Source organism: Natrix helvetica, assembly GCF_964273705.1.
Source record: "Natrix helvetica genome assembly, chromosome: Z".
In the NCBI taxonomy this organism is placed as follows: Eukaryota; Metazoa; Chordata; class Lepidosauria; order Squamata; family Natricidae; genus Natrix; species Natrix helvetica.
This window is the reverse complement of record NC_138554.1, coordinates 58,420,163-58,448,111: the sequence shown is the minus strand read 5'-3', so window position 1 is coordinate 58,448,111 and position 27,949 is coordinate 58,420,163. Positions and strand designations below refer to the sequence as shown.

At 38.9% G+C, this 27,949-nt stretch overlaps 1 protein-coding gene across 1 annotated transcript; it reads left to right on the top strand.

Annotated features, from left to right (window-relative positions):
• The first annotated feature begins 539 nt into the window (after positions 1-539).
• VAT1 (vesicle amine transport 1) lies at positions 540-27,712 on the top strand. The gene is made up of 6 exons (XM_081970084.1): positions 540-1,305; positions 13,424-13,631; positions 16,235-16,405; positions 19,530-19,619; positions 20,474-20,715; positions 21,401-27,712. The coding sequence occupies exons 1-6, from the start codon at positions 859-861 to the stop codon at positions 21,503-21,505; spliced, it is 1,263 nt and encodes a 420-aa protein (XP_081826210.1). The 5' UTR covers positions 540-858; the 3' UTR covers positions 21,506-27,712.
• Positions 27,713-27,949: the final 237 nt, after the last annotated feature.

Here is a 27,949-nt window from a genome sequence, read left to right as displayed (position 1 = left end):
CCCCAGGAGTGGGGATGGAATGGGGATCTCGCAGTATCCTTTCCCTGCATGCCCACCAAGCCACGCCCACAGAACCGGTGGTGAAAAAATGTGCATTTCACCACTGCCAACAATGCAACTTTACAATTACCAATCCCAGGATCAATGCAGCTTGCTGTGCTCCTGATCTGTTCTGAAAGAAAAAAAGATGATAGTGACGGTATTGTGAAAAACAGCAAGAAGACAAGGATGTTGAATAGTGATAAATTACTACCATCACAGAAAAGATGCTGGAAAATGAGAGTGCAAGAATATAGACTTATTATTCTATGCATGCTTCCTTGGGGAATAAACTCAGAGCTCAGAAGAAGTGCATAAAGGAGGGTTGCCATTTTATGCGTATTTGCTTAGAAGTTTGACTCATTCAACACGGAGAGTCTCGTCTAAAAACACGCGCATTAAATCTGGTTGTACAACTGCGATGCTACGTGCGATTTTACTTGGGAATGACTCCATTATGCTCAGGGGAACTATGGAAAAAACAAGCACGCGCTTCACTTTGTTTCTGCAGGGCACTCCCAACCCTACTAGTCTCCGCCTCGTTTCCTGAACAAGGAGATGGTGGGCGTATTGGATCCACTGACGAAAAGTCAGGCGGGCAAGTCTTTCTAGGTGGAGCCATCGATTCTGTTTGCCATTCCGCGTTTTCCAACTCAGCATACTACATTAGATCCAGCTAGCGTTAACTTCCAGCTCCAGGTTTTGCAGGCGGCCTGCAGCTGTTAGCTCATCTGGTCCGCCGCGCCTTCTCCTCTTCCTCTTCCTCTTCCTCCTCCTAGTGTAGGCACACCACTAGCTGCTAGTGCTCAAGAAGCTGCCATGTCCGGAGAAGAAACTGTCGGAGAAGATGCGGGAGCCCCTCAAACCAGCACCGTTGCTCCTCCCGCAGAGCAGCAGCAGAACGAAGGAGCAGTGGCGGAGGCAACAGCGACTGGCGAGGAGGGAAAGGCTGCTGAAGGGACATCGGAGGAGGCTCCCGCCGTTTCTACCAGTACCACTGCTTCTGGTCGCCCGTATAGAGCACTGGTGCTCACCGGCTTTGGTGGTTACGAGAAGGTGAAGGTGCAGATTCGGCAGCTGCCTCAAGCGGAACCCAGTCCTGGCGCAGGCCAAGTTTGCGTGCAGGTCCGGGCCTGCGGGCTCAACTTTGCTGACCTGCTGGCTCGCCAAGGCCTATACGAGAGGCTTCCCTCGCCGCCCGTTAGCCCTGGCATGGAGGCGGCGGGAATCGTCCTGGCCGTGGGCGAGGGCGTCTCCAGCCCAAAGGTGGGTAAAGAGCTCTCGGCAGACAACGGACGGAGGCCGCCACGCCCTGGCCAGCGCGTCTGCAGGTTTCAGACGCGGGGAGTGGTTGGCAGCAATTTTTTGCGCCGCGGCTGCGAATAACGGACTGCCCATACTAATCGGAAATGACTGGGAGGCAGAAAAATGGATGGTGGGCGTAGTCACTATCCCGATATTTAGGTGCAAGAAAATGGGTGGGGCACCTCGAGGCGGTCGGGAAACGGCCTGCAGTGCTGGGAAAACCCAGACTTGTGGGTCTAAAGGATGTGTGTGTGAGAGAGAGAGGGACAAAATCTAAATGTGAGTTGTAGAAGAAAGAAAATGTGTAAAACTGACTAAGGGTCCCACCCTGTGGATCAAGAGGTGGGTCGAAGGATAGAAGTATCCCACCCACCCCCCAACTGGCAGAAAAGTGGGTATGGATTTGCTTGCTAAAACAATGAGATGTCAGACTCCTCAGCCAGCCAGCATAATCTGTCTTGGCTCCTTGCTAAACTAGGGCCATCCGGAAGTGAGGGAAGAGATTCAGAAGAGGAAATTCTAGGATCTCTCTTGCTAAATGCTGGGAAGTGGGTGATGGTTACTATGGGAGACAGGGCTTTAAGACATTTTTGGAAACTGACCAATCTTTGATGACCACCAGGACATTTTGCTCCCTCAAGGGGATGCGGTTTTTGTCCCTAGCTTCCCTTGGCCTCTAGCTTAATCCTTTGAAGGTACTTGGGGGCCCTAGGGATATTGGGTGGAGAAGACTTATGTCATTACTCATCTCAGCCACTGAATTGAAGGTGGGTGGGGCTTATTCTAGAAAGGGATTCAGAAGCTTTCTGAAATACAAATCCATCTGAAGCCCTGCTGCAACAGTGACCTTTTGCCCAACCCACTCCAAAGCCTGGAGCTCTCAGCCTTGCCCAAAAGGGTGGGATGTAGTGGGCAGAGCCGTCGATCCTTGACTTAAGAGAGCCCCTCTCAGCCTGGTTAGAGAACAGGAAACGGCCTGCCAGTGGGATCAGGATGCAGGTTTTCACATTACTTATTTGTAGAATTTTGTATTTCTAGCATCAATATCTTTTCTTTCTCGGTTTGCTCGCAAGCTATATGGTATAGTGATGCTTTTTCTTCCCAAGAGTTTAATCTCTGGATTGTTTTTCAGTGCCTCTGTTCAACCTGAAACACAAGGAAATATTGACACCCAGATTCACTCACTCTCTCACTCATTAGAAATTGCATAGAGTATTCTACTCTGGGAGGTTCCCCCTTGTTCACTCTGGGAGAAATTCAAGGATTACAACTGTATCTACATCTGCTCCCCCCTCCTTTTCTTTTGGGGGCATCCCCAGTTATTAAGCTGAAGCACAATGTGCTTTCACTGTACTTCTTATCTGAGTTCATAAATCATGTGTTGTAAAACAAGCTTGAAGCATATCTAATCTGCTTTAAATGGGGGTGGGTGGAGTAAAGAAAACTGGACTTGGCCCCTCTTTCTGCTTTAACCCAAGGGCAATTGCAAAGATTCTAAGTGTTTTTTTAAGCCACTGATTAACTAAATAAAATGGTGTGGCAGTGGGGAATGGGAGAGGCAATGGGCCTCTCTTCTTAGTCATTTTTGTCTCTTTGCCTTTGATGAGTCTGGATATGCCAAAAATACCGTATTTTTCAGAGTATAAGATGCACCTTTTTTCCTCAAAAAAGAGGCTGAAAATCTGGGTGCGTCTTATATACCGAATACAGCATTTTTGCCTCTTAAAGCTCCGCCCCTTCACCAAAATGGCCATGCATTGCCTTATAGAGGCTTTCAGAGAGTTCCTGGGGGCTGGGGAGGGCAGAAATGAATTAAAAATGGGCCATTTTTTGCCCCCCCCAGCCCCCAGCAACACTCTATAAGCCTCCATATGGCTATGCATGCAATTTTTTTTGATGAAAAACAGGTCATTTTTGTTCATTTTTGCCCCTCCCCCAGGAGCACTCTGCAAGCCCCTCCAAGGCTATTCATGCCTTTTTTGGGGGGGGAAATGGGCCCGTTTTCGTGAAAAACAGGCCGTTTTTGGGAGGTTTGCAGAGTGCAAAAACTTATTTTTTTTCCTTTTGGAAAGCTCTATAACTGATTGATGAGAATTACATTGATCAAGTGCTGTACCAGCAGAAACACTTATCTATCTATTGTATTTCTCTCTCTTTCTCCCTCTACCTACCTACATACACATTCTCTCTCCCTACCTACCTACTGTATTTCTCTCTCTCTCTATTTCTCTCTCTCTATCCCTCTAGCTACCTACCTACCTACTCTCTCTCTCTCTCTCTGCTCCCTGTCTTCTGTATTTATCTCTCTCTATCTCTTTCTATTTCTCTCTATATCCCTCTACCTACCATCCTACCTACACACTATCTCTCTCACTACCTACCTACTTTATTTCTCTCTCTATTTCTCTCTCTCTCTCGCCCTTTATCTACCTACCTACCTAACTGCTCTCTCTCTCTCTCTCTCTCTCTCTCTCTCTCTCCCTACCTACCTACCTACCTACCTACCTACCTACCTACCTACCTACTGTATTTCTCTCTCTCCCTCTCTATCCCTTTATCTACCTACCTACTTTTTAAAATTTGCTTCTTCAAAACCTTTTACATCTTATACTTGTGTGTGTTATACTTTGAAAAATACAGTAATACCTGGACAGATACATTACTCTGATAGGTACAAGATCAATTGTGAACTGGTGTTCCTAGTTCTTGTCTAATTGCTATATTTTCATATTGGGCAAATGTAGATCATGCTAAGAAATTTCACAACTGTATTACCTTCCTCCTATCAATGTTTGAAACATACCCTGAATGTCTCTTTAAACACAAATATATTTCCTTTCATTAATTTTTGAAGCTTGACTTTCTAAACAGTTTGATTTACTTGTTAAGAACCTGGCAATGCATGCATTTATTGGTGTAGACTTGTTCCCAGGCAGAGTCAAATAGCCAATTAAAAATTAGATCTAGTTTTGAAGAATTAAGACTGCTTTTATTTGCAAACCAGTGTTAATAAAATTTAACAATTGCTTTATATAGATTATGTACAGAATGATCAACGAACTGTTTAAGAAGGACTGGATTTCACGAGAGGCGGGTTTTTTTGCCACCTACAGGAAGACATTTCATGAGCAGCTATTTTCTTTGCAGTTAACTAAGATCTGATATCAATCTTACCCTTCAAATAGGAAAATTATTTTGGTGGCTTCTGTTCAGAACTTGAAAAACTTCAATCTATCTCACAACTATTTAATTGGCAGGGATTCTACGCAGTCCTCAAAGGTCCTGTCTCACGCTATTGTTCTCTATTGAGCAGGATATCAAGGGAGATTTGTAAGAAGAAGATGTGGCATTTCAGCCTATTTGGTAGAACGAGACAGGCACAGAACAAAGGCTGGACGTATCAATATGACACACCTAGATATCTTTCAAATTACTTACTAATGATAATCCTGATTGGGACTAAGATTTATAATTGAATAAATCTGGAAATGCCAGTTTGGGGAATTTCTAAAGTGTTTGATCTGTCTGTTTTTTTAAAAATGGCAAGGTTTTAAAATTTTGTTTCACTTACAAGAGAAGGGAACAATCCCATGGAATATTCCAATCAAACTAAATTCAGAGGTGGGTTCTGGCCAGTGTTACTGTGTGTTCACTTGTGCACACACTGGATGTGTGCTGTGCGCACACACTCAGCTCAATAGAAATTGTTCTGCGCTTGGGCAGAACTCAAAAACAAGATGGCGGTGGTAATGGTGGCGACTAGGGAACCGGTTCAGAGGCGTGTCCAGCCTGCTGGTTCAGCGACCCAGGCTCGCATACCACTGCAGGTTCAGCCGAACCGGGTCAAACTAGTAGGAACCCACCTCTGACTAAATTGGATCAGAATGTTAAAATATTAGTGAAGCTAACTTGTTTGAGGTGGCAACCTGTAATGGTGTGAAGGGCACAATTCAGCCTAACAACCTGTTGAAAGACTATAGTGATGCTTCTGGTAATGGAATGGTATTGCACTGAAAAAAAATTCAGATTTTTTTTCATGGCTTGAAGATGGCTAGAACAACAGCAGGAAAATGCCTGTCATTTCTGTCCTTCACCACCTCCATGCTCTCCAAAATGGTCTAAAATATATTGCTAATATTAATCCATTTTGCTGCTAAAATATGGCAGTGTAATTTTAGTGTGTATGTGTTTTTCTAAACTAAGGATGTACTTAAGAGTGGAGAAGGGAGTATTTTACCTTTCAGGGGCCTCATGCTCCCATTATAACTCTTTTCAAAAGAAAAGAAAATTCCTTAATGATTTTTGCGGCCAAATTTCATATAGTGTGTAATCTTCAGGGGGAGGAGGTTGTGGGACAGGATTAAGAGTTGAAATGAGAGTGATTGGCTTGCCATTTCTGTCCTCATTAAAAAAAATAAGTACAAATTTCAAAAAGAAAATTAAGTTGCATTGTCACCAGATTTTAGCAGTACAATCCTAGGATGTTTAGAAGCTGTGTCTTGCTTTTTAGTTACTTACTATACATTCTGAAATCTTTGGCAATCTAATTTATTTCCTAGACATATGTGTATTTGTATGTATGTAGACATCATGAAATTAAGGTAACTAGAAGCTTTTCAATAAAAGTATTAGTTGCATCAAGTTAAAGTATAAATGCCTCCAGTTAAATGCATCATATTAAATGTAGGATCAGTCTTTATCCTGCTGCCTTTTTGCTGTGCGGGATTTCAGGTTTGCACCCTCCAAACCCTGCCTGTCTGTTAGGCTATGGAGTTCTATAGATCAAACACAGAGAGATTATTGGAATATGTAGGAAGAGTCACATAATACATCAATTTTTGAAAGCCATCATATCTTTTTCTGGAATCATACAACCACTTCCTTAATCTCTCATTGCAGCAGAATTGAAGAAGGTGACCATGGCAAGTTTAAGCAGCTGCTAACGGGATATGTATACTATGTATGCTTTGAAGCACTTTTTCTTCTTCTCTAAAATGCTACATAACCCTAATGTTGCCCTTATCATCCCAGTCAAAACTACAAAACAGACTTGTATATTGGGATGGATTGTCCAATGAAGAACACACTTTTCAGGAAGCTCAGAGCTTAATAGAAATGGGGGGGGGGGAGGTATTTTATACATTCCCTCTCTTATGTGCCTAATTTTTTACCACACGCTGTTCTTATTAGGCATAGGATAAATAACACCCGGGGGGGGGGTTAGTTTAGATTTAACCTAGTCTAAATCACCATTTGACTCTGGAAATAAATATGAATGGAAAACAGTCTTTGAGTTCCTACTTTCCTTCATCCCTGGCAAGATTGTGAAAATGAAATTATAAACTTCTAATTTAGATTGGTGAGATATGGTGGTCTGAATGTAGAAATGTGGTCAGTATAACTATACTTGGTGAAAGCAAAAAGATAAAGGTTTCCTATAAGTCATGTCCGACTGTAGGGCACATTGCTCATCTCTGTTTCTTGGCAAGGGGAGCCAGCATTGTCCAAAGACAATTTTGTGATCATGTGGAGAGTATGGTTATACACCAGTGATGGCTAACCTTTTCCGGACTTAGTGCCCAAAGCACGCACGAATGCACGCACCCCTGAACCCTGAAAATATAATGCACATGTAGCCCCCATATAAGTGCCCCGCCCCCATGCATGTATGAGTATCTCCTGCACTCCCCATGCACATGCACAGCAGAGACTTGAAGACCAGCTGGCTGATGGGAGGCGTGCGCACACGTGCAGCAGAACTGAACTGGGGTGACGACTCACGTGCCCACAGAAAGGGTGCTGCATGCCAACTCTGGCATCTGTGCCGTAGGTTCACATCACTGCTATACACAAAAGATGCATGGAACCCTATTATCTTCCCACCAAAGTGGTACCTATTAATCTACTTGCATTTGCATGCTTTCAAACAGCTATGTGGGCATTTATATTGAAAGCAAATATAATCATAATTTACTGAATTGTTAGCAGAGTTTATATAGGGATAAGAGCTACTCCTCACATCCATGTTCAATTATTTATTAAATTTATAGCAGCCCATTTTATCACAGACAGTGGTAAGATGGGTGGCCAATAATATAACACAGCATCTTAACATGTACTATTCTAGCCTAGACCGTCTGGTTCTCATGTGGGAAAAGTATTGATGGAATCAACTGGCTGTGAGGTGTCACTAACCTTGGCATGTCCACAGCATCCTATGGTGATGATATGGTGTGATAGCCTTGTGGCAGAAAAAGAATACAAAGCCACAGAGAGTTGAAGATGAATTTAGGCGCATCCCTATGTTGAAGCGAGATAAGACAAAAGCAATGGTATGTAGAGATATTGTTTAAAAATGTTTGGTGGTCTATCTTCATACTGCAGGTAAATGATAGCAAAGAGATATAACATTCAAGGATCACCTATTTTCCAAAGCACGAGAAGGCAAGACAAGAAATAATGGATGGAATGGAAACTAATCAAGGAGAGTTCCAACTAGAACTAAGGATAAATTTCCTAACAGTGAGAACAATTAACCAGTGCAACAGCTTGTCTTCAGATATTGAGAGTGCTCTGTCATTCAAGGCTTTTAAAAAAAGGCCCCTTGTCTGAAATGGTAAGGTTTCCCGCTTGAGCAGGTGGTTGGACTAGAAGACCTTGAAGCTCCCTTCCAATTTTGTTATTCTGTTCTGTTAACCTACATCCCAGATAGTGTCAACATTTTCAACTTTCAATGTCCAAACATTAGGGATGCTCAAACATTGTGAGCCTTGGGGATTTTAAAGTTATTTTGATTACTTTAATATAATGTAGGTGTGCTTGATAAGTAACTAGATAAATATAACTTTTTAACATTTTGTTTGTTTCATATACCACAGAAATAATTATTTCTGAAGTTCCTCCCAAACCGATCTGCTGCTTGCTGTGATAGTGAAGGGGGTTAAGAGAAAGAATAACATGGAGCCTGAGGATTCCCTAAAAGCATCTTTGTATCAGTATGTGTAATTTTAATGTAGCAAAGCCTTTTGAGAATTAAATTAATGTATTCGTTGTTATGAGCTGTGGAAAGAAATGCTAAACTACATTTAGTGTTAACAATGACTAATGAACTTTGCCACAGCCTGCAGATGCAGAAGAAGCTAATGCTAACAATGATTAATCATTGTTTTCCCAATTAGCCAAGTTTTATGGACTTGCACAATGCACCGAACCATAAGCTAATCACACCAATTGTATTTGCACACATCCCTATATTAATTGGTTCTTTTCTAGCTTGATGTTTGCAGATAGGTTATACAGCCCAAATGCCACAGCAAAACATGGCCATCAGTGTATGTTCAAATCCTCCCTTTCCAGGTGACATTTGCAGTAGCCTCGCCGTATCTTATTTTCAATTAACTTTTCTATTTATGGGGCAAAAATACACTTGTTTATGGTCTGATTCATATGGGAGCCACTATCCACAAGGAAAGGCTAATTCTTTTATGAGCATCTTATTTTCCAAATAGACAACACTTATCCCAAAGAAAAAGTGACAAAGAATCCGAATAAGTAAACACTAGTAAATATTTATCACTATTTCTGCTTTATTCCTAGAGGCCAGAAGGAGAAGTAATTACTGGGTTATTTGCTGTAGCTGTGACTTGCAGGCAGTATCATGGCTAAAAGAAATTAAGATTTCAGAAGGCTCTACACTTTAATATCTATATTTCACATTTAGCTGATATGTCAAGGAAAGCCATAAACTTGCTTAGCATATTGTAAGAATGTATCTAAAATTATGCTTTAGGATGAAGGTCTCCTAGCACTACCAGTCTCTGGCTTCTTGAAATGAATTTTATGTGGCAATGTGGATATCCTAAATTGTTTTTCTGTAGTTAGGAGAATGGTCACATGTAAAAAAGTAACAAACATAAGGCCATGTTTTCTAGACCACCTATAAAATGTGATTGAGGCAAGGGCAATTGCACAATGAAATCCTCATCTGGATATATGCAATAGCAACTGCAATTCAATCCAAATGTAATAAATGTGTTGTATTTTGGATTCTCACAGAAGGAAGGAAAGTCTCTGTTAAAATGCCTGGAATATTAATAAATTTCTCCTGAGTTCTTAGTTGCTTCTCTCCTTGATTAGTTTCCACCCATTTCTTCTTGTTCTGCCCTCAGGTGCTTTGAATAATAGTTTGACTCCTCTTCTTTGTGGCAACCCCTGAGATATTGGAACACTGCTATCATGTCTCCCCTAGTCCTTTTCATTAAACGAGACATACCCAGTTGCTGCAACCGTTCTTCGTATGTTTTAGTCTCCAGTCCCCTAATCATCTTTGTTGCTCTTCTCTACACTCTTTCTAGAGTCTCCATATCTTTTCTACATTGTGGCGACCAAAACTGAATGCAGTATTCCAAGTGTGGCCTTACCAAGGCATTATAAAGTGATATTAACACTTCACATGATCTTGATTCTATCCCTCTGTTGATGCAGCCTAGAGCTGTGTTGGCTTTTTTGGCAGCTGCTGCACACTGCTGGCTCATATTTAAACGGTTGTCCACTAGGACTCCAAGATCCCTCTCACAGTTACTATTATTGAGCAAGGTGCCACCTATACACTACCTGTGCATTTCATTTTTCTTACCTAAATGTAGAACCTTACTTTTTTCACCATTGAATTTCATTTTATTAGATAGTGCCCAATGTTCAAGTTTGTCAAGATCCTTCTGTATCTTAAGCCTATCTTCCGGAGTGTTGGCTATTCCTGCCAGCTTGGTGCCATCTGCAAATTTGATGAGTTCCCCATTTATTCCCTCATCCAAATCATTGATGAAGATGTTGAAGAGTACTGGGCCTAAAACAGGGCCTTGGGGTACTCCACTCCATACTTCCCTCCATGTAAATGGAGTTCCATTGAGGACTACACGTTGAGTGCGGTTGGTCAGCCAGTTACGAATCCACCTGGTGGTGATGCTGTCCAACCCACATTCTTCTACTTTATCTAGTAGTAGGTTACTTTATGGTCTACTTTATCAAATGCCTTGCTGAAGTCCAAGTAAATTATATCAACGCCATTCCTCTGGTCCACTAATTTTGTCACTTTATCAAAAAATGCATAAAATTAGTCTAGCAAATTGGCATCATGCTGGAAAAACAGATAGCAGATCTCAGACAAAGTTCCTTGGCATTTAATAATTATTTCTGCCGCTTTTTTAAAGGGTAGGGCATTGTCTTAATCTGGTCTTCAGAGGAAGAAGAATGGACAGATTCATTCTGGTGTATGTTTTATTGTCTTCTCTGTGCTTGCAGTCACTAATCACATTGCAAATAGGCCTTGCAACAAAACATTGCAATATAGAAATAGCTTGTTCAAATTTTCAGTCATTGTTTCATTCCCCATCCCTTGATTTTCCATTTCTCTCTTATCTTAATTCGTCCTTGACACTGAATTTTGATATTTTATTTTTTTTCAGCATTATGTTCTTATAGAACTACTGATTCTTCCTTTCCACCTATCAAGACCAGTCCTAGAAACTGATATTGTTTTATTATATTAAAGTTAGGTTGGAAATGTTTTGAAAGAAATGTAGTGTATCTGAGAAGTCATAGAGAGATAAATTCTTCCAAGGCATACTAAATCCATTTTTTGAATCTGATTTTATGGCTTGTAAGCAGTGGTGAAATGCAGCCGGTTCTATCCAGTTCAAGCGAACTGGTAGTGGTGGCAGGAGGCTCCGCCCACCCACCTGGACGTCATCACGTCCCGGCAGGAGGCTCCGCCCACCCACCTGGACGTCATCACGTCCCATTTTTGACACTCTGCACATGTGCAGAATGTCCTGCGAATGTACGGAAGATGGTGTGAGAGAGCAAAGTGAGAGCATACGCACTCACAATTTGCAAACCAGTAGTGAAGGTAAATTGATTTCACCCCTGCTTGTAAGTCTTTAAAAGTTATAGACTTGCAAGTTTGTAAGTCAAGTGGCAAATTGTTAAGAGAAAAAAGTAATAAGTTTGCTAGTGTATTTACAGGAGATAATTCTGATATTGCTTCCCAAATAATTACATTAAAATTAAAAATAATAAAGGAGATACTAGGTATGTTTATGTAGTAGGAAATACTTTTCACAAGTTGTATTCTTCCTAGGAAAAACATCATGTAAATAATATTTTGAACAAATGAATGCAGAAAATCTTTTAAAAGAAATCAATGAACAGGAAAAGAAATATTGGTATCTACAGCAATAAATAGCTGTAGAAAAGTGCCCCATTAACCAGAAGGAAATACAACTGAATAAGGATTGAGTGCTGTTTTTCCAAATGCCTTGCCTTTGCTGTGTTTAATAAATCAAGTTCACAAAGTTCTTGAAAAATAGGCTTTTAAATAATGCTCATCATTTCAGCAATGACGCTATCATTTGAACTCTGTTTTCTTTCTATTTCAGCAGTGCTCTGTACCGTAGCTTGAGGAAAAACTATATTTGTAGTAATAGTTCTTATTGCTACCTTCCAGATACATTGGAACTTTAATTCCCAAATGACCAGAATAGTTGGAAATTCTGGAAATTGTCATTCTAATTTATCTGGAGGAACATTGACATATATGACTGAAGCATATATTTTCCTTTCATAAATGTAGCAGGCCCAAACACTTTTTTCCACACTCAGTTGGAAACAAGATCATATTCTAACTAAGGGTGGGAAGTCTGCAGCTCTTCAAATGTTGAATTACAACTCCTGACTGATCTAGAGAGAAATGGAGGGAGTTATTATTCACTGATACCTTGAAAACCAACTTCTCAGATCTTCACCTTCATTGAAAAGCTAGCAGAACCAGCACATGGAGCTGCTCCTGGTAACTAACACAGCTCTTGAAGTAGAGCTGTTACATGGGTGCACTGATACTGAGCTTGTTGCTTCCAAATGCTCTTCAACAGCAGGCCAATGCAGAGTGCATTGCAGTAAACCTCTCGAGAGTTGACAGGGGCTTTACGAAATGCAGCCTTACATCAATAAATTCTGACAAACTCCAAACACTGTTACTTTCATAAATTTACATAGCTATCTTCTAAACAGAGTATATCTAGCTCTGGAGTCCAACTTTTCTTTATTTGGTCAAGGGTGAAATTTGCTATTTGAAGACAGCAGTTCATGAGAAGGTGAAGGATGCAGGGCCTCAGTCTTACTCTTTTTCCTGATACCAGAGCCAAATAAACACAGGATTTCCTCTCAGCAGAGGAAACGGTGGTGTTTTTTTTCGATGGTGAGCTGGCGGAAATCTGGAAATGTTGCCAGAAAGATGTATTGTTTGCACAGTCACCTCCAGAAACCCTTGCACCCTGCCATTGTTAGGTAGCATGAGCAAGAAGCAAAGAACTTATACATGCTCGCATTCAAGCTAGATGCTTGATTGGTTTTAAACTGGGAAACTCTGGGAGTTGTGTCCACGTATCTTTTAAGTTGCCAATGTTGAGAAGCACTGTTTTAAATCTATCTAGTTAAAAATTGCAGACTTGTTTTCAAATATTAGTTGATCACATGGTTCTAGTTTAAAATACAGCAGGACCTTTTAATGGAAGAATTGTAAGCTAATTTTATGATGCCTCTTTAGATAACACATCACCCAAGAGCGGACAGTTGCTTCTCTTGAGGAAATGTACAAGGAGTCAACCAAATATTCAAGGAGTTTTCAGGAGAAAAAGTGGATTTCCTACAAATTAAGGTCTTTTTGAAAAAAATTCCAGTGAGAAACCTCAGGTCAAGTTTACTCACATGAACCTTATATATGCTTTTTCGTAATATTTAGTATAGACCTAGCCAAGAATTGTTCTAAAATTTGCCATCTAGTGTACAAGCATATGCCTAACATGAAGCAGATTCTTGCACTGTAAATGGGATGGCATTCTGTTCATGGAGAAGTCTCACCGTAAGAGTATAAAAAACATGGGGCAAACTTTGCATTTATAAAGGTTGCCTGGAGCTCTGCAGTGGGTAGCTTGAGATCTATTTTCAAATTTAGCCTTTCATAATCCTGAATTTGTGTTGGGTGTCCTAGTTTTCACAATTATCTTTTTTTTTTTTTTGCTAGGTTGGTGATAAGGTGATGATTATGGCCCGGTCAGGTCTCTGGCAAGAAATTGTGACAGTCCAAGCCAATCAGACTTTTCCCATGCCGGAAGGCATGAGCTTTGAGGAAGCAGCTGCCTTTCTGGTCAATTACATCACTGCCTACATGGTTCTCTTTGATTTTGGCAATCTGCGCTCTGGCCAGAGTGTCCTTGTCCACATGGCAGCAGGTAACAAAATCTGTCCTACTGTTTTTGCAGTGTATTGCTAATCTGCTTGAGGCAAAACATGGACCTTGAAGTCTTCTCCTGCTCTACAATACTAATGTATTTACACTCATGTGTTAGATTTATAGGTAGCCCTCGACTTAACAACAGATTGATTAGTGAGCGTTTGGAGTTACAACAGCACTGAAAAAAGTGACTTGTGACCATTTTTCCCACTTATGACTGTTGCAGCATCTCCGTGGTCATGTGATCAAAATTCAAATGCTTGACTCATATTTAAGATGGTTTTGGTGTCCTGGGGTCATGTGATAATCTTTTGTGATCTTCTGACAAGCAAAATCAAAGCCAGAATCACTTAACAACTGTGTTACTAACTTAACAGTTATAGTGATTTATTTAACAACTGGGTCAAGAAAAGTCATAAGATGGGGCAAAATTCACTTAACAACTGCCTTGTTTAGCAATATAAATTTTGAGCTCTATTGTGGTCATAAGTCAAGGATTACCTGTACTGTATATCCTACCTTTCAGAGTGCTTGCGTGGTGACGATTTTTACCTCTGTTATTTTAATTGATTATTCTGTTGGGACATTTTACTTTTTTACTTTTTTGTGCATCTTTTTGAGAGATTTTTAGATAAAAGGTACCCTGTTTCCCCAAAAATAAAACCTCCCCAGATAATAAGCCCAATCAGGCTTTTGAGCTCATGCACTAAAATAAGCCCTCCCTTGAAAATAAGCCCTCCCCAAAAAATATTGCATCACAACAGCAGCCATGAGGTGACCATGCTCGCTTGCCTTCTGCACCTCAAAAATAATAAGACCTCCCTGAAAATAAAGCCAAGCGCTTATTTCGGGGGTCAAAAGAAAATAAGATCCTGTCTTATTTTCGGGGGGAAATCTTAGATACGAGTGAAATAAGTCACATTATGAAAACGTATCTGGCATAAGTTCATATAAGTTGGATTTATGCATTTGTGCTACCAAAGTAACTTTATTTTTGATTCACGAGAATTCAGTTTTGGTGGTTTTTAAATTATGGTTTATGACTTAGAATGCTCTATGAATCAGCTACTTATGACTTATTCACTAAACATTGTTTAAAAATCAAGAGTGTGCATAATATACAAATAGTCCTTGACTTAAAACTATTCATTTAGTGACTGAGGTTATAAGGGCATTGAAAAAATGTGACTTACAATCATGTCTTGCACTTATGACTATTGCAGCATCAATGGTAATGTGATCAAAATTTGGATGCTCGGCATACAGCATGTATTTATGACAGTTGCAGCATCCTCTGGATTATGTCACCTTCATTTGTGACCTCCCCAGCCGGCTTCTGATAAACCCGGTTAATGGGGGAAGCTGAAGTCATACATTGGGTTCATAATGGTGTTACATTGGATGGGCAATCTTGAATCCCCATAGCAATTTCCCCCTAAACATTCTCTCTTTGTGATTATAAAGGGTAAAAACTGATGGCAAAGTTTCATCCCATTTTGAGATGGAAACATATATAAACACTGATATCCATCTTACAAAGGTCATTTAATAGTTAAAAAAACTCTATATACCTAGCATCACTCTTACGTGTACTTATGTGTACTGTCAAAGAATGTGGCATATGGCCCTTGGTCACAGAGACATTGCTACCTCATTCTGAGGCTTAGTTTCTTTTAACTTTGGCTTGTTGAACATATTGTAATGGCCTGTTTCTATATAATGTTATGGGGAATTTTTTTTAATAAGGCGCAATCATTGGATTTATAATATTGCATAGTTGGATAGTTTGGGGTTAGCCCATAGCCATCATGGTTACCATACTTAACAATTCAGTGTATTGTGAGAACCTGGCTATTGGGTTACCGGTAATTAAGCAAATCATGGCATAGAGATAAGCTGTTTGGTACCTTTTCTTGGTGTACATTAGGCCCCCTGATTTGGACTAATTTTTAAATAAAGCTTCCCTTATTATTTTTAATGGAATCTGATATATTGCAAAGAAAAACACTAGCCACAGTGTTTAAGCTTAATGTATTATGATTGGCTAAGCCTAACATAAGCAGCTATTTATGAGTGGACCTGAGGCATTTTAAAGTTCCAGGTATGTTACCAGCCCCCAAAGTTGCCTCTTCTTGCTTTAATTTGTTGTGCAAATACAGCTACCCTGTTCAGTTTATGTTATATAAGAGTGTAGCATGTAGTATGTTATATGTAACATGTGATATGCACCAGAAACTGACCTTTCTGGCTAAAGGTCAGAAATGAAATGGAATTGATCCAATAGCAGCTGGATGCCTGTTCTTGTTCAAAAAAGTTCTGCTCACACGCAATCTATCCAGCTCTCAGGGATTATGGTGGGGAGATAGTCAGGACTATTAAACAGTATCAAATACCTTTCCTTGTGTTAACACCATTTTATGGTACTACTGAGAACATCTTCCACTAATTAAACTTTGACTAAATTACATGAAACATGTAAGTTTAGTGAGGATAACCCATGTTGACTCTTAATGAATGGAAAACTTCGCATTTGGGTGGGTGGGGGGGAGGCCTTCCGGGCCTTCTTCATTACTCACTTGACGCATTTTCCTCTCTCTCTAGGTGGTGTGGGAACTGCAGCCGTCCAACTCTGCAAAACCATGGAAAACATCACCATTTTTGGCACAGCATCTGCTTCCAAGCATGAGGCCCTGAAAGAGAATGGGGTGACCCACCCTATTGATTACCGGGCAGCCGATTATGTGGCTGAAGTCCGGAAAATTTCTCCCAAAGGTTAGTAGAGGCTGAAGAAAGGGATGGGGTGGACAATCTGAAATTTCCTTCATTTTCTGTGCTCCTGCTTGGGATGCTCAGGAGCTGGAAAAAATGGTGCCTGCTGAACTGGCATAATTTCAGTGATTTATTATTTAGAGTTTTAAGTTTAACTTGCAGAGCATGACTAATCATATGAATTGAAATGAAACAAATCAGCTGAAACGTGCAGAAAAATGTCAAACAGAACATATGGTCAGGGTGGTGATGGTGATGATGGGGTTGATGTGTCACTTCAAGTTCTTAAAAAAGACTCTATCTCTCTCTCTCCTTTAGGGAAATGTTGCTCTCCAAAGTTGTCAGCCCCACATGTTGTTTTATGTACTTTTATTATAACTGCAGCCCAGCTTAATCAGGGCCACCTTTTAAATCAGGTTAAATAAATAACTTGAGTTGGTGGTGCTTTGTAGAGCTATCAATCTAAATTAATTTTTCAAGAATGGAGATTAGTGGATTCATTTCGAAATCTGCTCAGGCCATACCATTATCAGGACTAACAAAAATATATCAAACTGGGAGCAAACTTTAAGATCCAAGTGTTACTAGATTTGTTCCCTCTGTGTAAGAATAGTTAACTAAACTGCGTGAATATGCTTTGATGTCTAGAATGACTTTATATCTAATCTTAGGTACAATTCAGTCTTATTTGAAAACACTTTTTGGATTACAATTCTATTCATGGAGTTGTGGCAAATCTGGGTTATAGAGTTTATATTTCAATCTGATATGTAGTCTGCCCTATACATTATTTATAGTATTTTTTTTTGAAAAAGTTTTATTGGTTTTTACACATTTTTTAAAGGGAAAAGGCTAAAAAAAAGGTATAGAAAATTTTGACAGCTACATCATGCGGGGAAGGTAATCCCTCTAAGTCTCTCAACTTTTACAAAGAGAAATAGAAAAACATCAACATTTGAATAAACATTGGCAGTTTTTGATTTTACATTAGATCCTCAGTATATTCAATCATTTTTGTATCACTTCCAAAAATTACATTATAACAACAATTGCAATAATGTTTCAATTCATTTTTGTGACCTGAGTCTTTTCAGTGTTGGATCCTCCCCCCTGTCTTCTGGCAGAGCCTCGGCCCCTCCCTCCTTCATATCTTGTGTACTGTCCCCTGTTTCGTCTAGGAGGGCATTGTGTTTTTTAATGAAGGCCTCCGCCTCCACAACTGTATTAATTCTAATTCTGCTGCCCTCCCAGAAAATCAGCATACCTTCTGGCAATAACCATCTGAACCAGACTCCTTTATTATATAATTTCTTTGCTAAAGAGGAATATTTCTTCCTCTTATCTCTTACTTTCTTTGGAATCTGTTTAAGAATGGTTATTTCTTTGTCTTTATATTTTAGTGCTCCCACCCTATTTATAGTATTTTTCTATTGTATGTTTACATATAGCTTTTCTTTTTCCTGTCATGATTTCAGTTTTGTTACGTATTTTTACATTTCAGTAGGGACATGTTTTAGCTAGAAATGGCATATAAAATTTCTTACATTACTGTTAAGTTCTTAATGGTGCATTACAATATATTAGCCATACGAATTATTCCATTTTTATTTAGTTTTATCCATATTTTAATGCTTATATTGATTTTCCCTTCATTTAATTTCTATACGCTTTTAAATCAACATTTATATCAGCATTATTTGTTTTCCTTTTTTCTTGAAATTATTATAATGAAAGAAAAAAGGGGTAATCGAAATCATAGGCAGCACATGTAGATTTATTGGTAGATGTATAGTAAAAATAAAGAGAGTATGAAAAAATGTCAATACATCCCTCACCACCAGATGGATTCTTAACTGGCTGTCCAACCGCACTCAACGTGTAGTCCTCAATGGAACTGCGTCTACATGGAGGGAAGTATGCAGTGGAGTACCCCAAGGCTCTGTTTTAGGCCCAGTATTCTTCAACATCTTCATCAATGATTTGGATGAGGGAATAAATGGGGAACTCCTCAAATTTGCAGATGACACCAAGCTGGCAGGAATAGCCAACACTCCAGAAGATAGGCTTAAGATTCAGAAGGATCTTGACAAACTTAAACATTGGGCACTATCTAATAAAATGAAATTCAATGGTGAAAGAGTAAGGTTCTACATTTAGGTAAGAAAAACGGAATGCACAGGTACAGTATATGTGGTACCTTGCTCAATAATAGTAACTGTGAGAGGGATCTTGGAGTCCTAGTGGACAACCATTTAAATATGAGCCGGCAGTATGCAGCAGCTGCCAAAAAAGCCAACACAGTTCTAGGCTGCATAAACGGATAGAATCAATATCATGTGAAGTGTTAATATCACTTTATAATGCCTTGGTAAGGCCACACTTGGAATAATGCATTCAGTTTTGGTCACCACGATGTAAAAAAGATGTGGAGACTCTAGAAAGAGTGCAGAGAAGAGCAACAAAGATGATTAGGGGACTGGAGACTAAAACATATGAAGAACGGTTGCAGGAACTGGGTATGTTTAGTTTAATGAAAAGAAAGACTAGGGGAGACATGATAGCAGTGTTCCAATATCTCAGGGGTTGCCACAAAGAAGAGGGAGTCAAACTATTTTCCAAGGCACCTGAGGGTAGAACAAGAAGCAATGGGTGGAAACTAATCAAGGAGAGAAGCAACTTAGAACTGAAAAGAAATTTCCTGATGGTTAGAACAATTAATCAGTGGAACAGCTTGCCTCCAGAAATTGTGAATGCCCCAACACTGGAAGTCTTTAAGTAAGATGTTGGATAGCCATTTGTCTGAAACTGTATAGGGTTTCCTACCTAGGCAGGGGGTTGGACTAGACTCCAAGGTCCCTTCCAACTCTGCTATTGTATTGTATGTTATGGACATTCTGCCTACAGATTTATGGTTGACTGAATAATAGATTTCAATAAATTATTAGTTTGTATTTGAGACTGATTACATTTTTTAAACCAAAACTTAACAATAAAATTAAAAGTAACTGAAATTAAAATTATTGAAACCTGGTTAAGCTGAAAATGTCATGTGGGGAAATTTATTTCCTTTCAATTGAAATTTTCCATTAAATAATTTCTGTTTTCTTTCCCCCCTTTTCTTTTTTAGGTGTAGATGTTGTTTTGGACCCCTTAGGAGGTTCAGATACCACAAAAGGGTTTCACCTCCTGAAACCAATGGGCAAGCTGGTCAGTTATGGTGAGTCAGAAAATATTCCATCAAAGGATGGTGGAATTCATCAGAAGTTGAGTCTCGGAATCTCCTAAATCTCAAATATTAGATCTGGAATTTGAGAATAAGTGTGCCAAAATGAGATCATTTTGCAATATCACTAATCATTCTCTGAAATTCAAACAAAAAGTAATGATACAAGAGGTCTGGTTTTCTGGATCAAGTCAAAGCTCTAATAGTGGTTGGCTGGATGCTTTAATGAAATTTGTTCTTTTGATATTCTTTTTTATTCTGCCTTTATTATTTTTATAAATCACTCAAGATGCTGAACTTATCCAACATAGCTTCCTCCTTCTGCTTGCTCCACAACAACAACCCTGTGTGGTGAGATGGGCTATAAAGCAATTATCCAAAGGCCACCCTGCTGGCTTTCGTGCCTAAGGTGGGACTAGAACTCACAGTGCCCTGGTTTCTAACCCAGTTCCTTAACCATTTTAAAAAGTGTGTGTGTGTGTGTATTTGTGTGCATTTTGGGAAAGGAAAATCTTTCCCCAAATCCCATCCTTGCAAGGTATTATTCTGCCGTTGAGATAGAATTAGACTTTCCTCTGCTTATATAGAAGGTAGGGGTAGATTGAGTTGGACTGACATATATTGGTGTAGCCCAGAATGTCCTCATCTTCTTACAGATACTTTATTAAATTAAATTATAAGGGCCATACATTCATGATAGAAGAATACAGTTTTGGAATGAGAATTGTAGCTTGCTCCTGTGCAACAGTATTTTGCATTTAAAGAAAAAGCCATTTTGGTTTTCAAGGCATAGTTGCCAGAGTTATTATATTTATGGATCTCAAACAGGGTATTTCTCAATTTTGTAGGTGTAGCCAACTTGCTAACAGGGCAGAGGAAGAACCTAATGGCTATGGCAAAGACCTGGTGGAATCAGTTTAGCATCAATGCCTTGCAGCTGATTCATCTCAACAAAGCAGTTTGTGGCTACCACCTGGGCTACCTTGAGGAGGAAGTGGAGGTATTAGCTGCTGTGGTGACCAAGCTAACTGCTCTCTACAATCAGGGCAAAATCAAACCAAAGGTGGATTCTGTTTGGCCCTTTGAACAGGTGAGAATGCTTGGTCACCCAATGAGTTATTTTGTGTTCCACAATAAAAAAAATGTTGCCTTTAGCTTAATTTATTCCCCTCCAAAGAACTGACATCATTACAGACATGAACCCTAGCAATTATCCCCAAAACCTTTGAGTGATTTCAGAATGTGAAATGTCTATTGGCCATCTGCCATACTCTTATAATAGTGTCAGTTGAATGTCCAGAATATAGATCACATTAATTTGGTTGGCTTTTTAAATGCTTGAGGGAAGGCAGATTCATAAAAAAAAATTTCTGGCAGACTTTTCAAGGGCAAAGACCACGAAAAGAAAGTATAAAAGGCAAAGTTGTGTTAAAGTTTGTGTAAAGCCTTTGACTGGTTTTATATTTGGCCTTCTGATGACAGGAAGTATTTTAAAAAGTGAGTAACCAAGTAAGTAAGTGGCTGAATCATTTGATCAACACTCCTTCTCTCACATGCACATGCTTCTCTTTCAAGGCAGATACTACCAAAACAAACTCCATGCCATGTGTGACTTTAGTGAACAGTGAGTATGTATTAAAAAGAGAATAAGGAGTATAGCTAGTTTAGAATGCACCAATTTGGGAAAGTCTGACATATGTCCTTGGATGCATTCTCCTTGGCCATATTTCTTGAGGCAGAAAGAATGAAATGGTCTGGTCCTTCTTCTGATGCAGGTGGTTGATGCCATGAAGCAGATGCAAGAGAAGAAGAATGTTGGGAAAGTTGTCTTGGTCCCTGAAGCTCCACCGAAGGATGAAAACAAGAAAACAGAGAATTAAAGCAAGGGGCATGGGTGAACTATTTGACCTCAGGTTGATTTTGGGGGACTTTTTTTAACTGCCTCCTCTCCCCCCACATCTGACCCTTGAGGGAAGTAGGAATGGACAGGTCTCTCACTACTGTTAATGGAATAAGGGACTGAAGGGAAAAAAGTATTTTCTTGTGGTTAGTTGACCATTTAAAGTTGAGGCAAGCTTCTAAGTTTCATAAAATCTTTACAGAGTGGAACTTAAAAGATTGCCACATCCCAATGAAATTATTGGTTGGTTTAGTTTAAAAAAGAAATCCAGCACTTCTTTTGCAATCTTGATATTTTGCTCTTAAAGGAACCATATAGAGAATTATCTGAAGTGAAAAGCATACAAGGCCAAACCTATCAATTGGCAATGTCTTTGATTTCTTGACCTTAAACTTTTGAGCACACTGTTAAAAATGCCTAGCTATTGTTTGTTTCTATGACATCTTCTCTCCTTAGCCATCCTTAGCTCACCTCTAAATACTTAATGATTAGTAAGTTTAGAGAGTGCAAAACACCCATTGTTTTAGAAGCTATTGACAATTGACAATTTCCATAGAAACAAATCTTTAAATCTGCTACTTTGGAAGGGCACATTTAACAAACAAAACATACTAGATATCTTTGCAGCTGGGGGGAGATGTGAGGAAGGGAAATTTGTCTTGGGTATTCATTTACCTTGGTGCAACAAAGCTACCACTGCTTCCTGCTATATGAAAATCCTCTGTGCTATCTAGGTAAAGCTCATATATCATATTTTTTTTGTCAAAATCTACTACAGAGAATGCAAGTATGGAAAATCAAGGAATTACCAATGAAGGCAAGACTCCAAGTATGGCTTCTTTTGGAGAGAAACACTGACGGTTTCTATTTAATGAATTATGTAGACAGACATATATTTAACAGTACTAAACAGCTGACTAGCCTGTAATCTCAAAATAGTTATATCATGTTTGCCATCTCTGGCTTGTGGCTTTATATGAGGCTGCTCTAAGGATTAACTGTAAAAACAGCAGAGATGTTCTCAATCAAAGATTGGAGAAATAATTCAATAACCTTATTTCCTCTTACAATTCTTGTTTAACTTCGAGACCCAAAATATCTAGATGTGCATCTGTGCCTGTGATTTGCAAGTTACATCAAGGATGAACCTAGTTTATGCTTAAGACTCACTGCAGATTAAATATTATCTTAATATTTTTATGCTATAGAGTAAGGGAAACAGGACCAATTCTGTATAAGAAACAAATTGGGCAGGAAATAGTAACAGATTTTAAATTTGTAAGATTCTGTCTTGACTTGAAAAAAAATCAGTTGGTCACTGTGAATGTATCTGGAACTATTTCTGCTGAATACCTTTTTTGTTGAATAGGTTAAGTCTAATCCTATTTCATTCACTACTATTTCTGAAAGCTCTTCCTCGAAAATCTTCAGAGGGTTTTTGTGTATGTATGTCACTAAATATTTTTCCTATTTTAGGAATTTGATTCTCAGAGTATTTCTCAGCACTTTGAATTATCCATTTTTAAAGTTCCTCCTATTTCCAGGAATGTTGCCAATCTACTTTGGGTGAGGCTATTATCCTTCTTCATATTCCAGTAAACAAAATATCGAAGAAAAGACAAAGGTCCCAAGTTGCTTCCTTAGATTTTTCTTTTGATTCTCACAGTTATGGCAGAAAAATCCTAAATATAATGTTCTGTCTTTTATTGGCCTAGGAAAAAATATTTTCATTAGATTGTATTAGCTAAGCATTTTTCTTTCTGGCAATTCTTTTTCTTTCACCCATCTGAAAGCCATCTAGGAAAATGTTGAGACCAACCCTCAATCCTCACAAAAATATATATATTTGTGAAGGGGTCCTTGGTGCTCTCTGAACTTGCTTGTTTACTTGCAGATGTTTCATTACCCTACCTAGGTAAGTTAGCACTGATGATGTTACCAAGGAATTCTCATTTCAATCCTGAGCTACAAATACTTTATTGATATATTTGTGAGAATTGAAACCATCTTTGACATCCTTTTGGCCCATCAGCCCTTGATTGTTCATGTTATTTAGGAGGATCCTCAGCTTATAATCTTTTGCAGAACTATGTTTATTTAGCATGTCTGTTTTTTGAATAGAACATTTTCACAATTCTTGCACAATGCCACAGCTTTTCAATCTTTAATACTGGATCTCATTCCTGATACTTAATTGGGGGTAGTGGGGAGAGAGACTCATTTTCTTTTTTAAAAAAAACCTGAAATGGAACCTCACACCTTCAATGTAATGTAAACATTTTCTCTTCCTTCTCAAACATCCAATTGCTGAAATCATTGCCCTCTTGTGATTATGGAAACCATAAGACAATATATTTGCAAAACTCCAACTTGAGAAGGCTATTTTAAGACAGTTGTCTTCCTTATACAATCCTGTTAACCATTATGGTGAGTAACATAAGAAAGGAGGCATATAGTTCAACATCCATTAGATAGTCCTAAGCAAAAGATGGAAGTTCTGGAAGTGGTTTTTCTTGCTGTGCATTATTCCTTTCATTATTTTGTATATATTAATGTTTTGAGATTGGTGAGTACATTATTTCTAGAGGCTCAAACAAAGGCTACCAAGCATTTTTAAACATTATTTAATCTGCCATGTTCTTACTGAAAGATAATACAGTACAGAATACCAATTAACTCATGAGATCCTGGAACTGGGAGGAACCAAAAGACCAGTTGCTTGAAGCAGCCGATGCTCAAGCATGTGATTTTTGTGAAGGTAATTCCAAACCCAAGCCATGCTAGATAAAGTTAGGACAGTTGGCGAAAATGTTGGCCCAAGAACTTCCAATGGTTTAATGTAGTATAAGGCAGATTCCTAGAATATCATACCTTATGGAAGAACAGCTGGTTAGTCACTTGACTCACTTAAGTCAAATGAAACATTTCCATTTTGAAGGCCTTCAGAGATATTGAACTTCAACTTTCAGCATTTCCAGCCAAGGGAATTTCAAGGCTACATATCTAAAGGGCATCTGGAGGGGGAAATGCAGAGATCTGATATGCAAAGGAGATTCAATAGATATTGGAGACTAACCTAGAGCATGAGGCTGTAGCTCTGATTATCTGATGTGGCCTTTCTTCTACCTATTTTATAAATATATCCTCATACCTCTTGATATTTTTACCATTTCCCAGGACCTACCAAGGTACAATTTTTAGCTTCTGGATTTAAGATTATAGGCCAACAGCAGTTTACAGATCCCAACTGTATGATCAATAGAGAAAATGACTTCCCAATTTTCTGTTATTTTAAGCACAACAGGGGGGGGAAAAGTATTGCACATCAGCTGTGGTCTCCCAAGCTTTTAAGAAATAATGGGGGAAAGGATGGGATGGGGAGAGAATCTATTGTAAAACTTCATGGGTTTAATTGTTGGGGTTTTTTCCTCATGCCTGCCTTCTTGCTGCTGCCTGGTGCCTTACTTGGGATGGCATTCCAAAACATTTCTAACCTCATCGTTGTAAAACTGCAAGGAATAGCCTTGCCTTTAAAAGAACTTATATGCTGCATTGTTATTCCCAATTTATTGTGCCTTGTTCCAAACAGTGAGTAAGGTCTAATTCTAGAAGCCTTTGCCAATGTTGACTTGTTAAAAAAGAAAGCCCCATCCTAAGGAAACAGTTTGAAATGTACCTATGGCTTCTGTTCCTTAATCAATGAGGATACTTACATAATAGGATGAATTGTTATAGAAATGCATAAATTTTGATGCTATTAATAGATACAATGAATTCTCCTAGATACGTTCATCCTTCCTTATGAGAGCCATCAGATAATTTTTGCATAATACTGTGAAAGTGTGGTTTTAAGTCTCCTGACCACTACTTCTGAACCTTATTGGCTGGAAGCTATTTTTAAATTGAGTAGATGTATGGCTTAATAAACCTCTGCCACATGATAAATATGGAGAATCTGAATTCTGTTAATAGTATAATTTGTGGAACTTCCCATTGATTGAGAGAGAACCAATTCTTTCCTGTAGGCCTTTGGGAAAACATGGGCCAAGTATAGCTTTCCATGTATTTCCAAAGGCACCACAAAGGGAAAACTGTTTTTAACCTAAAGCAGCAGCAACAGATGTCTTGTTCCCTTCCTGCAACCTTGCTCTCTCATGCTGGAATCTGACAGTTTTTAAATGTTCTTCCTAAACAGAAGAGATCTTTATCTTTGTGCTAAAGTGGATTTGTCTTATTACTACTCAGCTGTAGTTCTTTTATACAGAAAACATCAAATTTTAAAGCACTATAACCATACTCTTTGTTGCCTTGCTAATTAATACTGTAATCTTGAACTTTTTATCATCTCTCTTATTTTGCAGCTTGATTTCGTGTGTCTGTGTGAAGTGCACAGACACATGTATGTATGTATGCATGTATGTATGTATGTATTTCAGACAATGATTTTATGGGCCATTTGTAATAATAAAGCCTTTTGATCAACTCTCCCCCACTTTAAAATTAAAATCACTCCTCTTAACTAGTTAAAACAATGTGCTTACTTCAAAGTTAAAAATGTGTGGGGTGGGGTGAGAGGAGAAATAGGATATTTTCTATTGTAATAAATGTTGTCCATAAAACAAATTACAACATTTATCACAAGAAATCTTTATTGATACATGTTCTTGCAGAGTTCAAGATAGTTCAAGATTTTAGCATAAAACTCCAAAATGATGCTGCCTAGATTGCCATGGGTGTAGGGCTGATAGAGCAGTTTAATTGAAAAAAAAGTGCCATATTTCCTGCTCAGTGAGCAACACATAGCCTGAACATCATTGAAGGCCTAAACAGTATATTTTGAAAAGCCTGTTTCTTAGGGCTGAAGTGGGTCCTCAGTGGTAGGAACTAACAGCAGCCCTTTTACACAACAGCTCCCACAACTTGATCTAGTAATTAATACCAGCTCACCTTATTTAGGGACCTTCTCAAATAAAGAAATGAAAGAGGCAAAGCTCCCTCAGGGAAATGATTTGCAATGTGCCAAAGTTAACATCGGAGCTGTTTTTAGAGAGATTTAAAAATATTTCTTGAATGAATGAAATCTCTCTCTAATTTTTATAACGTTATCAATTATAGGTAGCATAGTATGTGGTGGTGGTGGATGGAAAGTCACTCAGAGATGTCTATGGAGATTCTCAGTCATCCAGGTCAGGGTTATCCCAAAGGTGATTTTTTCCCAAAACACAACTGGACTTTCTTCTTGTTGTTTTTCTTTGAAAATGTTTCACTTCTCATCCTAGAAACCCAGAAAATCAGTTACTTTTTGGGGAAAAGCACCTTTGGGTCCCAGAGAGTAAAATACCCAGAATGTAAAATAAGCTTTACACTCCTTTTGTAGACCCATTCTTTGTCTTTGATTATTGGGATGACTGAGTTCAACTGAGTTTAAGCATTTCTGAATTCTGAGTTCAGAAGTAAACAAATGCTTTAAAATCTGCTTCCCCTTTTTTAGTTTTAAGTCTCTGAAGTAAAAACATTTAAAATATTTTCTCTCCATTATCATCAATTAGATTTTCCTTTTGTTTTCAAAGTGGCATTTTGCATTTTGCTAGGCTTGGCTCTCCAAATCCCAAAAAGAATATTTAATTACCACTGGGAGAGATGTTAGTAATGTAAGGCTAAAGCCAAGGTAATTGTGGGTTTTTCAGAGGCAGGAAAAAGCTCTCCTTTTGTCAAGGCAGGCCTGTTTTATTTGCATGATTGTTTTAGTGTGATGTAAGCTTGAATGACAAGCAGTGGATATCCTGGCCCTGCACAGCCAGCTGTGGAATCACCACTGTTGCCAAATAGATTCCCCCATGCTAGGGAGATACTGATGATGAAAGGCTGTTGGCAGTGAGGGCAGGCTGCTCAGTCCCTTCACACCTGGTGACAGCACCTGCCCAACCCCTCTGCTTTGGTTGGTCCACTAACAGCTTTTGTGTCTTTATGGTTCAAGATGCTTTTTCAAGTCTTTTATGGTGTTTGAAAAGAAGTCCTCTTCTGCTTGCGCCTGCGTGTGTGCCTGCGTGTACGTGTGTATCAACAAAGCAAATGTGCTGATGCTGTTTACAGATTCAGACATGAAATTTCTAGTCTGCCTACTGTTACCATATGCCTTATGTGTTTCTTGGGTGTTCCATTAAAAGCATAACAAAAATGAAAAAAATGTCCTGTGATTCTCCTATTCTTTCAATAGTTTGTGTGTGCGACTTTCCCAGCGCATGGGAGAGCAATTTCATTGTTAGGATTTTCTGGATTTAGCTTCCAAGAGACCTAGGATGAAGAAGGAAATTGATATAGCTGCCTGGAATAGTTTAAAGGTTTCCGATCACCCCAGTTTAAACAAAGGGGAAATTAAAATGACAAGTGCTATGTAAGAACAACTACATGTGAAGAAAAGCCT